The 17,500-nt window shown below is 37.3% G+C and overlaps 1 protein-coding gene across 2 annotated transcripts in view; it reads right to left on the bottom strand.

Annotated features, from left to right (window-relative positions):
- Positions 1-15,737, bottom strand: part of LOC138032386 (ras-related protein Rab-32-like) — a 16,977-nt gene extending 1,240 nt beyond the window's left edge. The window contains exons 1-8 of one of the 2 annotated variants that reach the window (XM_068880054.1): positions 15,614-15,737; positions 15,379-15,504; positions 14,901-14,979; positions 12,744-12,772; positions 10,403-10,555; positions 5,467-5,610; positions 3,633-3,685; positions 1-1,291 (exon numbers count right to left, since the gene is read on the bottom strand). The exon at positions 1-1,291 is cut by the window's left edge and continues 1,240 nt beyond it. In XM_068880054.1, coding sequence (XP_068736155.1) covers positions 1,258-1,291; positions 3,633-3,685; positions 5,467-5,610; positions 10,403-10,555; positions 12,744-12,772; positions 14,901-14,979; positions 15,379-15,504; positions 15,614-15,622 — 627 coding nt within the window. In that variant the 5' untranslated portion in view covers positions 15,623-15,737 and the 3' untranslated portion in view covers positions 1-1,257. The remainder of the gene's footprint in view (positions 1,292-3,632; positions 3,686-5,466; positions 5,611-10,402; positions 10,556-12,743; positions 12,773-14,900; positions 14,980-15,378; positions 15,505-15,613) is intronic. The other variant, XM_068880053.1, reaches the window with a different exon arrangement.
- Positions 15,738-17,500: the final 1,763 nt, after the last annotated feature.

Raw genomic sequence — 17,500 nt, 5'->3', positions numbered from 1 at the left:
CACAAAAAAAATGTCTGAAGTGGATGTCATTGGAAATTTAAAATAGCTCTCAATCAGCTCCTGAGAATTTTCTTAACATTGCATAAACTTTCATCTTTGCCTACTGATTACTTAACAGCCAAAAAAAGGTGGGGGGGGGGGGGGGGGGTTAACCCAGTTCATTTTGAGACAAAATGTAAGGGGATTTTTCTATGGATTTCCTGTTGCTATGGTGACCTTTTAAATCACAATAAAGAGAACATCTTGTAAAGAAAGAAACGTTTTTTCATACAGTACCATAACATTGCCCAGTAATAAAAACAGAATAGAAGCAACTCTGTTTCCGTGGTAAGTTGCAATACCGTTTAAATATTGCTGGTTTTCACTCACGTGATCAACAGCCATGTTTTTCAACGAAAACAAAAGGAAGCCTTTGCATAATAATAGAGTTAAATTCCCGGAGGATTTGGTCGGGGCACCAACATGGCCGCCTTTTCTTTGTTTAGGGCACCAACATGGCGGTCGTGACGTCATGTGAGAACCGAGAATTGACTGTTTTCCAGTATTTGATTAATTCATTTCTGAAATACCTTGTATCATTCTTTGACAACTCAAAACCTATTTATTAACACAAAGGTGCTTTTAATTTTTGTAATGTAAAATTCATTATTTCATTGTGGGGATGAAAATATAGACATCCACAACATTACATATTTTACCCCTCTCCCACTAACAGTGCTCCATTTTATAAATAAAGCTCATAGCTAGACTGATGAGAGGAAATAGGGAGCACACACTCAGCGACTTAGCTGAAAAATTATTACTTTCTCCACTTCCTTTTTTCACCAACCATTGTATGCTTTCAAAAATTTTGACAACCATCCACCACAGCATGGAGTAAATAACAGCTTACAAGAGATATTTCATAATGCCCTAAAATAATGATAATAATGTTGATAAAAATTTTGATTTGATGGCTATCTTCATTTAAACTTTATTTAGGTAATGTTCTACTGGTATCAAGTGTTTGACATCTTTTTCGGTTTTATTTTCGACTTAAACCACTTTCATCTGCATTGCTTGCATTTGATATCGCTGATCCCAATTGAACATAACCTTGATTATAAAGCTGTCCTCAAAGGAAAAAATTTGTTTATGAGCAGCAACCACTCTTCCGTGGTTCGGCAGAAGAAGTGTTTCTATGATCACTTGATGGTACAGAAGATATACCGGTATCGTTTGTTAACACTATCGACTCTGGGTCCTTTTGTGTACTAGTCAGAAAATTATTTGCTCTTTCATTCTCCAAAATCTGCAAGGAATAAAATTGGAAAACAATATTATCAGATGCATAAATTCTTGCCTCTTACTCTTTATCCAAAGCTCATCCCTGAGACCTCCAATAAACATAGCAGTAAGAAAGATCTCTCAACTCTAACCAATAAAATTATTGAAGACAACAGGATTTAGAGGCATTTTACAACTGCAAGGCAGGTGGAATTGTATGATTGTGCAAACAATTTTAACAATAAGGGGAATGTAACAAAGTAGATGCTCCTTGCACCTCGTCTAATCGGCAAATTTTAGCAGTGCCTAACACCCAGTAGGCAAATTTTAGCGGTGCCTGCAGATTGCAGACCGCAGACTGCAGACTAACCCTAAATCACAGTCATCGAAAGTTGACCGTTTTAAAATGGGCAATTAGACTTACATATTGTTTATCACGGTTAGTGCACTTGACTCCGGATCAAGTGATCCGGATTTGGGTCCTGGCCAGGGACATGGTGTTATGTTCTTGGGCAAGACACTTTACTGACTAACGGTGCCACTCTCCACCCAGGTGTATAAATGGGTACTGGAGAATTTAATGCTGGGGGTAGCCCTGCAATGGACTGGCATCCCATCCAGGGGGGAGTAGAAATACTCCTAGTCGCTTCATGCTACAGAAACCGGAGATAAGCACCGGCCTGATGGGCCTTCTATAGGCTTGTAGTAGACTTTACCTACTGCTTATCACCACCATTTGAAATGGATGCTTAGACTTAAATACAACTGTTTATCAGCTATGTATACGCAGATCTGCAGTTGTCATACACCTACATTTTAGCTGCCAAAACTATGATAGAAACAAAATTTATTTGAAGTGCCAGTTATACATGTAGATGAAAAAGAGAAGTGACCTTTAACACTTACCTGGACAATTTAACCCTTTGATGTCTATACCGGCCTAAACCGGCCAGATTTAATTTTACTCTGTCTAACGCCAGATGGGAGTCAATGGGTCAAAAAATAATTATAAATTTGTCCCTTATAAGACACCTGACTTCAACAGGATCCCATTGATATACATTTATTTCTTTCGTCGAGTCCTTTCACAGGAATTAACACGAGCCCAACAACTTGACCTGCTCCCAACTGAGTAGCTTCATAGCTCAGTTGATAGAGCATTGCACCGGCATCACAGCAGAGGTCATGGGTTTATGAATTTTTCAGGCATCTATATAAAGCTGCGCCTACATGTCTTGAGAATTTTTTTGCTTGCGATGGTGATGCAATTTTTTTAAAAAAATAGTTGCATAACCAGCGCATGGTGAAAATCAGCGTGTTTAGCCACCCTCACCACAGGTGATGCGACAGCTGAACAAATTGCAGAAAAAAAATCGCGTGAAAGTGAACAAATTGAATTTTTTCATGACAAAGTCTTGAACTTTGTCACTTGAAAGTGTAGCCGCATTGCAACATTTTGCCTGCATTTGATACAATTTGGGACACATCCAGGGCTTATTGAGCCAATCAGATGCAAGAATGTCATCAGTGTTTGGGTTTTCACAACAAGCCAGATGCCAAGTGTAGCCACCATTGCTTGTTGGCGATGCAACAATTAACAAAAAAATCGCATCACAATCGCAAGCAAAAAATCGCTTGTGTAGCCGTACGTGGCTTAAAAGACAATAAATTGCTCAACAGCAAGTGTAAGGATCACTTCTCCCTTTCAAAACTGTGAATATCCAGTGATTGTGTTGGCCACCAGCATTAGTTTTGACAACCCTGTAAAACTAGCGTCTATAATTTGAAGCTGGTATTAAAATGACTGGAGTAAAGTCTGAGGTCCCAGTTTTTGCCCATTCAGGCCTTATGAACATTGAATAACACAACTTTATCTCCAGGTCAAAACAAGCTTGGTCCACTTTAATGTCAAGCCCTCTTTTTGATGGGGGAAAACCAAGTAAAGACAACAAACATCAGCTGTGGTTACATACACCTTGGGTTTGGGGCCTTCCGCAGGGTAAATGGCTTTGGTTTGGTTCAGCTCAGGTTTCATGTTACCCTTGGGGATGTGGTTACACAGTAAAAGACTCCCCTTAAGATAAAATAATAGGGTATAATTTTATAATTTTAATTAGGGATCTTCGTGTATTAGCTACATGTACGTTCTGCTTTATGATTGGCCAAGCCACTTCAGGGAACAGATACACTGTACTTTTCAGTTCAGCAACTGTCATGGGAAGTTTTTTTGTTCTTTTTTATGTAACCATGGAAATGACCCTAAGCGAGTTTCCGTCAAGGAAAAGCGGTTAAAATGCAAATTAAAGCGTCCTTGCCTGTGGGCAAACGCTAAGGGCTAGTCTAACAACAACTAATAAAATAATGACCTCGGCAAAATGTTGTGCCCACTCACAGCAGATTTGATTGTTGCAGCTAAGTCCTAGTTTATAAAACAAAACAGATATGGTTTTATCACAGAAAGTATCATAGGATGATATCAGGAAAATAATATCGGCCATAACTTGCTGATGACATTTCAAGAAGTGAACCACTGACAGCACAAATCATGCACTCCATGAGTAAACCTTTCCAAATGTGAATGCATTTTTGCAGGTGACTCTGTAGCAGAAAAGCGGTCAACTAATTCTCCTAGGTGCCAATTCCTGATACAGCAGTCCTTTGACTGGTCTTTCATCATCCATTCTTTCAATAAATTGATCTTTTTACATTTTTTGCACTAAAACTGCAGAAATCACTGCAATAAAGCAGTTTTTACAAAAAGTTGCTTTTTCAGGCTAAAACGAACGTCCCATCTAATACAGACATGTTCTGATTGTTTCTTGTAACATCTTCTACACCAGCCTTCTATACATGTGTAAGTCTTCATTTTAGTTGAACCGAGTTATCGCATGTTGCTGAGTGATAAAACAGATCATTATACCATTCTACATTTACAATTCACCACTTGCACAGCATTATACCATCATTTTCCAATCACATGGGTCAACATTTTAATTTTACTGATAAAAAATTACAATAAATTATTGCACACTGCCAACACTTTTAAGATCACAATTACATGTACAATTAAGGGTAATTGTGAAGAAGAGCTCCCCAAAAAACCTGTCGGCAGACTGTCGGTCAACTGTCAGCCAAGAGTGGGCCGACTGTTGCCCAACTGTCGGCCGACTGTTGGCCGACTGTTGGGCAACAGTCGGCCGACTGTCGGTCAACAGTCGGCCGACTGTTGCTCAACTGTTGGCCGACAGTTTGTGTTATGTTTGAGGCTAAAGTGTTGGCCGACTGTCGGCCAACAGTCAGCCGACAGTCGGTGACCTGTTGGCAACCTGTTGGTAACGTGTCGGTAACCTGTCGGCGGGACAAACTAAAATGATCGTAAGCATTACTTGTCTATTGCTTCTAAACTACGGGAAAAGAGCTAAAGGCAGTTCATAACGATACCTTGAGCAGCACTTACACTACTAATGTGGCTTTTGTCCACTGTTTTAGCGTTGGCTAGCGATACTTGCCCACATTGTAAACATCATTCATACATACATGACATACCATAAGAGGCCACGTTGCATTGTAGGGCGATTTGAAGGAAAGTGTCTGTCTCCTCTACTATGTATTGATACGTACATGTAGCTTATGGTTTTCAGAGTTTTTAGCAGAGTTTTCGATTAAATTATCTTCCAATGCGATTCTTAGATTGTCTGGTGTGTTGTAAATTACGCAAGTGATATATCCTATACGCATCTGATAACAACTGATAACAGTTGATTGGTAAGTAGGTGAAGTCTGTCGAGTCATACATCACCATTACAGAATGTCACGTTAACTGCTCGTTTTTACGACAATTTTTCTTTTTTCTTAACCGATCGGTATCCTGTTGGTTAGCTGTCGGTAGACTGTCGGTAAGCTGTCGGTCAACAGTCGGCCGACAGGATTTTTGGGGAGCTCTTCTTCACAATTACCCAATTAAGATAGGGGATATTTCCATTAATGCTGCAACAGAGGGATCATGTGACTATTACCCTTTCTAGTCAAGTCTAGATGTTGATATCTTTAAAACAGGATATTTCAAATAATATATTATTATTCATTTAACGCATTTCAGTTTGTTTAAGGGGTATAAAGTTTCACACACATGCTTTAGCTGATGTGTAAATCAATAAACTAAAGGATATGTACACTGTTTGTCTCCAAGTCAATTCATACCTTTGTCACAAGATATTGTGCTGCATCAGAAATGTTTATATCTTCTTTTGCAGATGTTTCAAACCAACCCAGAAATCCTTTATCCGAGCAATACTCATCCATCTGGCTTGCATTATTCACTAAACCCTCCTTGGCTTGATCGCACTGGGAAATGAGAAAAAAAATCTCTTTACCAAAATCAAACGGGGAAAGACCTCAACAATAATTACTTAATTCAAATGTGACCATTGGCATCTTCAAGATACATGTATTTACATGTATGGATTTCAATATGGGCCGGGGAAAAGGATGTGTTTGTAAACAGATGGTCACTTTCCCTGCAATAAACTGCGTTTAAATAATATCATTATACCAGTATAATGGAGCAGACTCAGGCACCTGCATGGTGTGGTGAACTAGCTGTTTACAGGGCAACAACTCAGCATAGGCATAGGCATAGGCAGCAAAGGCATAGTGCCTTTAAGTAAATTCTAATGCTGACACCTTGGAAAACATATTAATTCTCTATAATTCCTTTTTCAACTAAAAACAACTTTACTGAAATCACACATCCCAAGGGCCAAATTATAGGCATTATACCTCTCTGTAATTAACATTTTATTTCTCTATTAGAGAAATTAAATAAATTGTAACCCTTTTTTTGGTTACCATGTAGGACAATAATTTAATTATTCTTTGTAGAAGTCAAGCACAAAATTATTTTGAAAATTTGCCTGCAACATGACAAAATACATGAAGTCCAGAGAAAAAACAACATATGAAAACATGCAGCCTCTTAAAGCTCAAGACAGTTGTTATTATTATATCTCTAGGATAATCAGGCGTGCATGAAAGGAAACTACGTGAAGACTGGAAGGTTCAATTTCCATAAATGACTGTCATGTGGTCAAAACTCCAAAGAAAGAATAAATCTTGGCTTTTTAAAATAGGTGCTTAAGTTTCACAAGTTCATTTAACATGAACAACATGAAAAACTTACTAGTCAGAGCATGTTAATTGCAACAAAATGTCAAATTTAGTGGGTCAAACTGTGGAATACAGCCCATTAAATTAGCCAATTATAGCGCACATACTGTCTGAGAGATAAATAATAATAATATTGTTTGTTTAACAAACAGGAACAGGTTCTATTTTGGTGCAGAGTGAAGTCTAATGACTTGCAAAGTTCAACGTTTTTATATACATGCAGTTTTGTGCAGGTCGGGACAAAGATTTGAGGTTCAATAAATCAATGGGCTATTAAAGTGACCTTTGAATGCTGGTTTTGCCATTTCGCAAAATTGTAATCAAATGATTATTTCATGCACTAAATCATGCTTAAGTTACAGAAATTGAATGTTGTGTAAGAGGATAAAATTAGAAAATTCTTGTTCTATTTCTCAGATAGTATTCATGCTATGATTGCATGGCCTTTCTTAATAGTTGGCTGCTTGTGCAGTAAGACCCACTAAATTTACATGCTCATTTTAAACCTTGATTCAAAGGTATGCAAATTTAATTAACCTACTTTTCCCAAGGGCCTCAGTCTGAGTAAGTCAGAGTTCTTTGTTTCCTTTCAGTGTGAAACTTGGGACAGAACTCACAGCAAAGATCTCGATCTGCAAACTCAGCAGGTAGAAACTATTTTCTCAATCCTCATTGAGAAAAATAGCAAATCTCATTGCAGCTCTTTTATAATATTGGGTTATACAGCATGGGCCACTTAATTCATACAGTGTATGTTCAGTTAAATTAACGGAAATAAGCATAAGTGGGACAACTACAGATTTTACTCATCAGGCTAATGTGAGGGAGATTTTACTTGTCAATGCAATAATTCTGGGAGAGTAAAAGGTTAATGACCTCTTCTAGATCAAGAAACCTGGTCAAAAACTCGTTCAATTAACCCCTAAGAGTGCCACTTACAGATTTAATTCCAATGCTAAAGCCAGACAGTTTTACTCATTTAAATTGGGTATCTCCTAAGGAGTTCTTCATTATGTTCACTTTATAAATATACTTATATTACATTGTATTAGTGTCTGTTGGTATGTTTTAAAGATGGTTTTCCTATTAAAATAATTGTGACCCAATTAATGTCAATCCATTGCAGGCCTTTTCCTGTTCCTGAAGTCTTAGTTTTATGTTTGACATAAGTATACAAGCTTCGACAAACAAGATAAATTATTTTAATGTCTTTTTCCTTTTGGCAAAGCTCAAAATGTTGATATTAACACTATTTCATTTGTAAGTTCAAATCTTAAATTTTCAATTTAATAACACCTTCATTCAGCCCATGTTGCTTTTCTGTCCAGGAGAAGTGCCTGTCTCAGTTTAATAATTATTTATATCATTTGATTACGTCAATGAGATTTAAGAGCAGATGTGTGGATCATCAGCCATTTAACACTGAGTGGATGAAGAGATAATGAATTGCACAATTATTAATGTTTAGGAGTATGTTGTGCTGGGTATTATCCAATGCGACTAGTATTAAAATAAGTCGCAATAATTTAATTATTGTAGCACAAGAAACAAAATCCTGGCAGTTGCACAATGAATGCCCGCCCGTAGCTTCAGTTGATGAGCTTACTGGTCATTAAAACGAAATTTAAGAGCTTATGTATGCCTGCATGATCACAAGCCATTTCTGAGAGGATCATGAGATTATATACTCAATATGTGAATTACAAACTGCTAAGAGAATTGTATGGCACAACAAGGCACTCATCTTTTGAGAGTATTACATGTAGGAAATAGGACAACACAGTTATTGTTCAACTTTACAGGAACACAATTTTTGTCCTTTGAATATTGAGCTCCTTCCACTGAGTGACCATTTAGCCTTCCTTGCCTTTTCAGGATTACCCACTGACAGGACAGGGAAAGGCTATTGGCGGCCAAATGAATTCCGTGACCTCCAGAGCTCATCTCAATGGCACACTCGAAATATGCTCGTACATGGTCTGTATGGGGCACCGACCAAACTGCATGATTGTATAGAGTTCAACCAGCCAGCACCAAATGCCTAGACTGAACTAAACTGTAATGCTGATGTGCTCTCATGAATCATTGTAAACTATAATTCAACAAAAAGCACTCTGCCATCAACTGGAAATGCTGAACTGAAAGTTTCAGATCGTTCTTGCTTGGTAAGGGTCCTTGTTCTATGATAAGGCCACATGTATTGTATAATATTAATTAATAATATTAATAATAATAAGGCATCTATAGGTGATAACATCTCAGTTCATCACACAGGGCCTTATGTCCCAAGGAATAATGTGGAATTCCCAACAATTAACTTAACATTCCCTTATTTAAAACTGTGAATGGACAGAGAACCTTTTACTACGAAGTATTTAAACTAAGCTCATATTTTATACTCTTATTATTAGCATTGTAATGTATTCATTTCTTTGTATTTGACCACTGAAAAACCCCAAACAGGGATGTGTTCAATAAAATATACATGTATGTAACTATGTAGGATACACAGTAGGATGCTCAGCTGTGCTTGGTACAGGGGTGTTGAATATATGACACCCAACAAGTTGACCTCATTGCCTGAGGGAGATTAGCAGTATGCACTTGAAATGTTATGACCTTCACCACAAGAGAGCAATTTGTGAAAGAAATGAAAAATCCTTATTATTAATGATCTCTAGAAATGCACAAAATTAGATTCACCCCCTGTAGCTCTTCTCCTCAATATGACTTGTAAATGTATAGGCCTGAATACCGGTATGTTTGTGGCTCAAATTTTTTCCAGGTTTAAAATTTTTCAAACTAGTTCAATATTATTTTTAGTTTCCTTTGGGTTTCAGATTATGATAATGAACATTACACAAAGGAAATTGAAATTGTCTGAAAAAATTTAAACCAAGAATAAAAATGGAACCACAACTGTTGAAATACAGACAATAACAATATTTATTAACAATATTTATTAACTGTGTAAAAATACAATGTAATTGTATAATATATTTTATTATTATTATTAACATCACAAAGACTGTGTTCCTTAACCAGTTCCAAAATTATTCAAAATTACCCCTAAACTGCCAGGCCTAAACTGGCCTAAACCGGCCATACTTAGTATTTTACTCTGTCTAACTCCAGGCAATTTTATTCGTCAATAGGGAACCCCCAGGAGTCAGTGGGTTAATCACTCACAATACTTGTTGGAAAATAAGTAGCAATTCTTAGATTTCATGGATGCTTCACGTTGGATATCAAAATTGGGCATGCATCTAATTTCATGCATTTTTGGGCATGTTGTAGATTTTAAAAGCTGAATGTGGTTTAGCGTTGTCTGTACTCTTATCGACAATACTATTCAGATTCATAACAGTGGTCAAAATGTTGCTGACTCACGAGGTGCGGCATAGTGAGGTCACAACAAAATAATTTTGACCGCAATGTGATGACAAATATCATTGTCAAAAAGAGTACAGACAATGCTGAACCACATTTGAATTGTATTCAACATCAAAAAAGATGTTTACATCAGAACGTGACCAGGATAGTGACACTGTAAGAAGGAGCAAGAAATGTCTATAACTTCATTATGGCGGGTTTATTTCCCAAAATGAGCATTTCTGATTGGCTATTGGGTGACCCGTTGGCATGAGCACGCATACAAGCAGCATCGTCTAGACTCTTATCGACAACTGCAAATTAGCCTATCAGATTGCAAGATTACAACCAACTGTGGTACATTATTATGCACATATTTAACAATTATCCTGCGAAATTGCGCAGAATATTGCCTGATACTTAGCCGATGAGGCCATAGGCCGAGTTGGCTGAAATCAGGCTATATTCCACAAGATTGATTACTTATATGACAGGACATACATTGAGTACGCACAACGAATATTGAGCACGCTATGACCATATTTGGACATTGTCACAATCAGTTGATCAATAAATAAATAAATAAATATATCTATACCTTGTTTGCTAATAATACAACAGGAACAGGAGACCCATTTGGAAGCATGACTTTGTTATCCAAATCATTCTTCCATTTTTGAACCGCCTCAAATGTGGATGCTCTGGTGACATCAAACACAATGAATGCTCCAACAGCCTCTTTGTAATACACCTAAAAAATTTAACATGATTGTTATCAAGTTGTAAGATCTTAACTATGTCTTTCTCAGAACCAAGCTAATCAATATCACAGTGATATGCAGAAAATAATATTGCTGTCACAGTGACAAAGCCTGCCATCTTATGAACTCACATTCTCCATTAGGTAGTTTGCTATAAAGTAAAGGGGCTGTGATAAGAGCCAGGTACCTGCATTGAAGAGTTTATTGGCCAATTAAATTTGCTAAAAATGTCTATTGTAATTGTCAGTAGTTGAAGTCAAATTGTCCCTAAAGCTTGTTTGATCTACTACATCCTGCAGTTGATTAACTCTGGATTTGTCCACCAGGCCTCAGTTGTTCGAAGGGTGGATAGCGCTATCCACTGGATAAATCACTATCCACTAGATACCTCAATCGGGTTTTGCTAGTGTTTATCTGCTGGATAGTGATTTATCCAGTGGATATTGCTATCCACCTTTTGAACAACCGATCGAGGCCAGATGCTTTGTACGTGTTCTAGATCTTAAATTGCAACCCCTGCGGCTGGGTTTCTCTTACACGTACAACACTAAGACAATATTTACCTTAATAATACAAACTTTGTTTTTGTTTTTTATAAGTCAAAATATCACCTGGTTGTACATTGACTACATACAGTATACAGGCTTATTAAATACTCAACAAAATGGCACATTTCTGATTGGTCAATGACAAAATAATGCATAAATTGGTTATGGAGTGCAATACGGAAGTTGATATGGTAACACAGCGATGGAGTTATTTTGTGATTTATGGTCGCTTTTGACGATTTGAAAGTTTTTAAATTGCATGAGCTGTAATTTTGAGGACCTTCAAAACGTCCCTTGTTTGCATACATGTAAATAATGAAAACAAAGTGCTCATGAATGCTGATACAATTTCCTTATACATATTAAATGGTAAATAATAATTAGGTAGGTCGTGGTCTCAACAGTTAAGTAAAGCATAAGTAATTTGCAGCATTTGTATTTAAATTAAGGCAATGTCACATGAATATAATATCCTATCACCCCTGAACTGGCAAGTAAAATCACATGTGGGTTGAGTTTGTTGTTGGTTCTCTCCTTGCTCTGAGAGGTTTTCCCCCCAGGTTCTCCGGTTTCCCCCCCAGGTACTCAGGTTTTCCCCTCTGATCCTCAAAAACCAACACAGCCAAATTTTAACAGACAAATGTTGAACGAGCTTCTGAGCGCTCTTAAGGTGTTCTGTGACTGGGTAAATAAATTCCATTTCCACTTCCATCTGGCATTAGACAGAGTAACAACAATGACAGTCTCTATTAAGGGAGAAGAATGTTTTAGAAACAGAGTAAGACACTGGAAAATTCTAAGGACTAGCACAGCAACAAGTTTTCGTATTCTTCTCCACATCTTTGTCTGCAATTTTTCCAAAGAATAAGTCTATAAATTGGTCAGAATAGCCCTTGTCTGATGCATCGTCAGTTTGAAGTTCAGAAGTTTTCTGAGCTCAACTACTTTTATGAAACATGAGAAATGCCTTAGTCATAAAGTTTCAGTCAAACCAAAAAGCATCTCATTTCAAGACAAAATATTTTATTTAAACCAATAATATCTCCAAAAATAATGATGTCTACATTAAGCATCAGCACTAATAGAGTTGTCAGCTACCACTTACTGTGATTTTCATAATTCTGTGGATTCTCATCTTCAAGTGCCAAGGAGCCAAACGGCAATTTGGTTTCCATCAACTAAACTTCCGACGCCAAACTGAGAGTTGACCCAAAACCAAGGATGCCGAAATCAACTGAAGTGCGACATAACCTACCAATCGGCATCTTTGGTTCCCACAGTACATTCCTACATTCGAACTCGACGCTGATGGAAAGCGATGGAATCCATACAAATTGTTTTACTGAAAAACCTCTAAAAAGATGTCTCAATGGTATTCAAGCTGTGAACTAAACAAAAACTCCAATTTACTTTCCAGAGGCAGAGACTTGCTCTTCCCAGCTATTTTTGGAAATTTGATGATGGAAGCCAAAATGCAGAACTTTTGACACTTAGCACTTGAAGGTGAAATTCCACAGAATTATGAAAATGGCAGTAAGCAGCTACAGACAGAAGTTGTGTTGTAACATCCCTACATGTGCATTTTCCAATAATAGTTATTAATAGAGCAGAAAATGAAACTGGGTCTTACCCGTGTCATATTGCCAAATCTCTCTTGACCTGCATCCAATAAATAATAAGAATCAGTAAATTAAAGTTACAGCGACATTATTTTAGCAAGACGATTTCCTCAGGCAGTTCTGATGCCTATTAAGGTGAATAATGTCAGGATGAGGAGGGTGGTAGAAGAATAACAATGTAAAAGTGGTGATAAAGATAACATTGACATTATTATAATAAGTAAACAACCTGAACACACCAAAGGCATTGTGCACACAATGATGATAATCACAGAGGAGAGGACTGAGATGGAAAGGGAAAAATGGAGAGCATTGAAAAATGCATGTGTGATATGACAAATGGTAAACAAAATGTTTTCCAGGCATTTAAAATTAAATGACTAAAGATTTTTTTAGGTCCATCCGCCATGGTTCATTTTCTCGGGCTTGCTTAAGACTCCCACATAAGCCAATGAATTTTGCGGATTAGTGTACTATGTCAATAATAATAGGACTGAACTTCAGAAACCTTTTAAAGCCACACACTGAAAGACAAAACCGTTAAAGAAACTCAAATGTCAACTTTCTAAGGGAAACGACAAAACTGAAGCAGATGCTTCGACAAATTCTAGGCTTGAACTGAACTTAACCCACTGACCCCTGGGAGTGAGGGTGTCCTGAGGGGACTGAGGAGTGAATGATGAATGGGTTAAACTGATCATCACCACGTAAGTAGTAGTAGTAGTAGTAGTAGTAGTAGTACAGCTGTAAGCCAGGGCTTGAAATTAAGGAAAAAATGAAGTCGCAATTAAATTGCAACAGGAACATATGAAAATTTAGTCGCAATTTCGCAAATTTTAGTCACAAATTTGTCGCGCTGCATTGTGTCAGCGGTTTAGCAAAACAAAATGAGCCTGCATCACTTGGGTGTAAAGAAACCACTGAAAATGGTAAATGATTGAAGGAATGGACTTGTGCATGTAACATTGCAGCCAAATTATGCTACAATTACGCTATCTTCAGATTGAAAGAAATGCAAATGCAACAGTATTGGTTGCAATGTCAAGCCTTGAAAGCTGCTTTATAGGAAGCCCACGACCAACAAAAACATAAAACAGTATGCCACAATAAAAATACACTTAAAAACAAGAAATCCAAAACTAACATTTTTAAAATTTTAGGTGACGAATATCATGAAGAAATGTTCTTGTGCCAACCTTGGTGCGAATTGCACTTGGTAGCACATTCTGGGTCTTTGCAGCAAAATAGTGAAATGACTTAAGACCATGCTTGGTCCTTTTTACCTTTGGTAAGGAGAGCATCTTAGTGCCTCTCAATTGTAATCAGTCTTCTTCACTGTGACTAAGTCAGCAACAGGTCTGGGTGTCTTAATTACCTTGAATGCAGTTACTTATCTTTATCAACATATCTTGGATACGCGCGACCCTCTAATGCAGTATTCAAGCTGGTTACCATGTGAAATCCCCTAATCTTTGTGATTGCACTATAAATGGCTATGCCATACAAACTCATGTAGGAGCTGGTCAGGTCTGTGAATTTGTATTATATACTGCAGAGCTGAAAGTTAACTGGGTGTTCTGTGTGAAAGCTAAATATTTAAACTGTGGATATGAAGCTCCTTAATTCCTCTGTGAAAGATTATAGAGGTTAATGAAGGAACTTCAGCATAAAAAAATGACTTCCATTTAGAAACTTCACTTCATATATCCACAGCTTGAATAATTATTCGAATATTACTGCAGAATACCCAGCCACTATTGTAAACAAGAGGAAGTAGGACGCATATAACAATAGGTGCCTGACATATGCAAATAAGTGGCTGGGTATTCTGCAATACACTACTTTAAAAAATACCATAATACTCTTTGTTTTCCCTCCATTAGATTTTGCATTAGCATTGTTTCCAGTTTTTCCTGGGACTTACAATGGTCCCAAGAGAAAATAAAAACAATACTTATGCAAAATTTTGGAGGGCAAACAAAGAGTAGTTTTCAGCTGAATGAAGGGGTGATGTAGCAGCTGATCCAAAGATTACTTGCCATTGATGGGAATGTTGTGGTTTTCACACAGAGATTTTCTAGAGATTGCACTCAAATATTACCTCCAGGGGATAGACCTTTGCTCTTCAAAATATAATAATAATATAAGAACTGAACATAATACTCTACCTGCAATATCCCATAGCTGAAGACGAATTAGTGTATCGTGGTCCCACTTGATAACCTTTAGGGCAAAATCCACTCCAATGTACACATAATTAAGGTAAAACGAAGCCATAAATTTAAACAATGTACAGCTTCAAGACAGGATTATGACTTGATACTCAAGTCTCAAGCAAGTACTTGAAGAAGAAGGAGACTAAATTCTTCAGGCAAGCATCAACATTTTTTTGAAGAAAATACATCTGGATAAAGGTGGGAAAATATGTAACATACATAACTGCTATATACAGAAAATGAAGAAAGAAAAAGATTTAAAACGACAGGTTTGTGGGCTTTACAAAGGAAAAAAAATGGTACATGGAGTAATATGCACTAACGCTCTGAAAGACCACCCAAAGGTCACTTACAGGTGTTTAAAAAAACAAACTACATTCGCTGAATATCATGGAAAATTTTGCTCAGCGATCTTCAAGTTAAAGGATATTGTAGCTCTGTAATGCACAGAAAAGAACTGGTGAACGTATCGCTTGATAATACTGGTCTTTCCAACTCCGAGATCACCAATGACAAGAACTTTGAACAAGAACTCCTTCGTCCCAGCCGAAGGTTCCTAAACAAAAAACATAACTTTTTCCGTACGATTTTCACGTCAGAGCTGGCGTATGATTTTCTCAAATCAAGAGGCAACAGAGCAAAGCCACCAACCAAAAACTTCTTACCACAGCCATCGATTAAAAGGTTACAGCAAAAGTTGCACAGAGTTCGTTTTCTAAGTCAGAAGTTGTCGACCATCTTGTCATGTGATGCTGTACAATATATGATCAATTTTGATTGGTTATTAGTATTCCAACACTCCAACTAGAAATTTTTGCGAAATAGTAACTTGACTCTTATTGGCCAATGGCACGAAACAAGGTTTTGGAAAGACACGGGAATATTCACGGAAATTCATGAGTTCACTGTTTGAGTTCTTAGACCTAATGAGCGTAATTCAGAGCTAAAAAATGGCATCGACCGTTTCAAATGGCAACGACCGTTCTGAGAAATGGCAACGACCGTTTCAAATGGCAACGACCGTTTACGAAAGGGAAATAAGCATTGGCGAGTACCATTTAAAATTTCGTTCGTGTTTACCGAGAGAGTCTGGAGTGAGGCAAAATCATAGGGGAATGCAAACGGTAAACACCGTTTGGAAATTCCGTTTGGGAATTTTGGACTACCTTTCAAGAAATCCCGTTTCCTCCGGGAATTTGCCGTTTGGGAAGACCAAAATATGCTTCCCATTTACATTCCAACCGAAATTTCCCCATTTTTTCGGTAAATGGTAAACAACCAAAAAGTTGCGGTTACTGGGAGTTGTGTCTCGCTGGTCATGTGAGTTAGGGTTCGGGTTAGGGTTCTGTTTAGGGTGAGGGCTAAGAACCCGAGTTCGAGTTATTCTCTTATAAATGTTTTTTTTTTCCTTTTTTGTTTTAATTTTTGTTAATATTTTTTCTTAGTTTGTTTCTTTTAATTTTCTTTGAAGTGAAGTGTGTAGTCGACCGTTATAAATGGCAACGACCGTTTCAAATGGCAACGACCGTTTACTAGAGGGAAATTTGCCACGCCGATCCCAACTAAATTTCCCATTCAGGAGTTTTTGCTTACCATTTGAACAAAGCTAGTACCAACCGGTTTCTGCTTGTAAATGGTAAACAACCTGAGAAATGTTTCGTGCAACTTGTCCCGCTACAATGTCGCCAAAACATTGCGAGACAAGTTGCACGAAACATTTCACAGTGTAATAGCGCCTTTAGGGCCGTTTTGAACGTCCCATTTCACATGTGCCGAATCTAATGCAAACGAAAAAAATCTATTGTTTTCGCCTATTTTCATTAGATTCGGCACATGTGAAATGCGACGTTTAAAACGGACCTTATATTCTTTGTTCGAGAACTGGCTTGATAGCTGTAGCCAACAGGCAAGGTATTAATAATTATTGAAATCTACCAGTTTAATACCCTAAATTAAATGCAAAAGTAGCGCGTCACTCAAGAAATCAGAGCTTTCGCAAAAAAATTGAGACTTTTTTCTGCCCAGCCATTGTTAATTTTTTTTTGAAAAAGAAGTTTTTTTGCAAAGAAAGGTATTTTTTCAAATGAAGACAACGACTCGAAAGTCTTATCGAATATACATTAACTTGCAAATTTCCTTCCCAGAGCGCATTTTCAAGCCCCGAAAAAAGGTAGACATTTTAATTTTATTTTAATAAAATCACTTTACACAGTAAATTAGTACAAAGTTGCCAAAGTCAGCAGCCCGATTGCTGACAGTAGCGTCAAATTTGTTAAGGGTGCGTTCGATTGACCGTATTCTGGAATGGGACTACATGGAATAGAAGTTAAAAGTCCGTTTCGTTTTTACGGAAATTCACATTAAAATTGTCAAACAACTGCTATAAAAATGTTATTTTACACATATCTTTATTATCGGCTTTTTTCTTCAAAACGCCAGACATAACGTTTTAAATCTTAACTTCACGTACTCTTATTCCGCGCAATAGGGCCAATCGAACGCACCCTAAGAGATAATCACAGAACTGAGTTAAAAGTAGACTGGCCCCTCCC

The sequence above is a fragment of the Montipora capricornis genome, chromosome 14 (genome assembly GCF_036669925.1).
Source record: "Montipora capricornis isolate CH-2021 chromosome 14, ASM3666992v2, whole genome shotgun sequence".
Classification (NCBI taxonomy): domain Eukaryota; kingdom Metazoa; phylum Cnidaria; class Anthozoa; order Scleractinia; family Acroporidae; genus Montipora; species Montipora capricornis.
The sequence above is the reverse complement of the archived record's forward strand: the minus strand, read 5'-3'. Positions and strand labels throughout refer to the sequence as shown.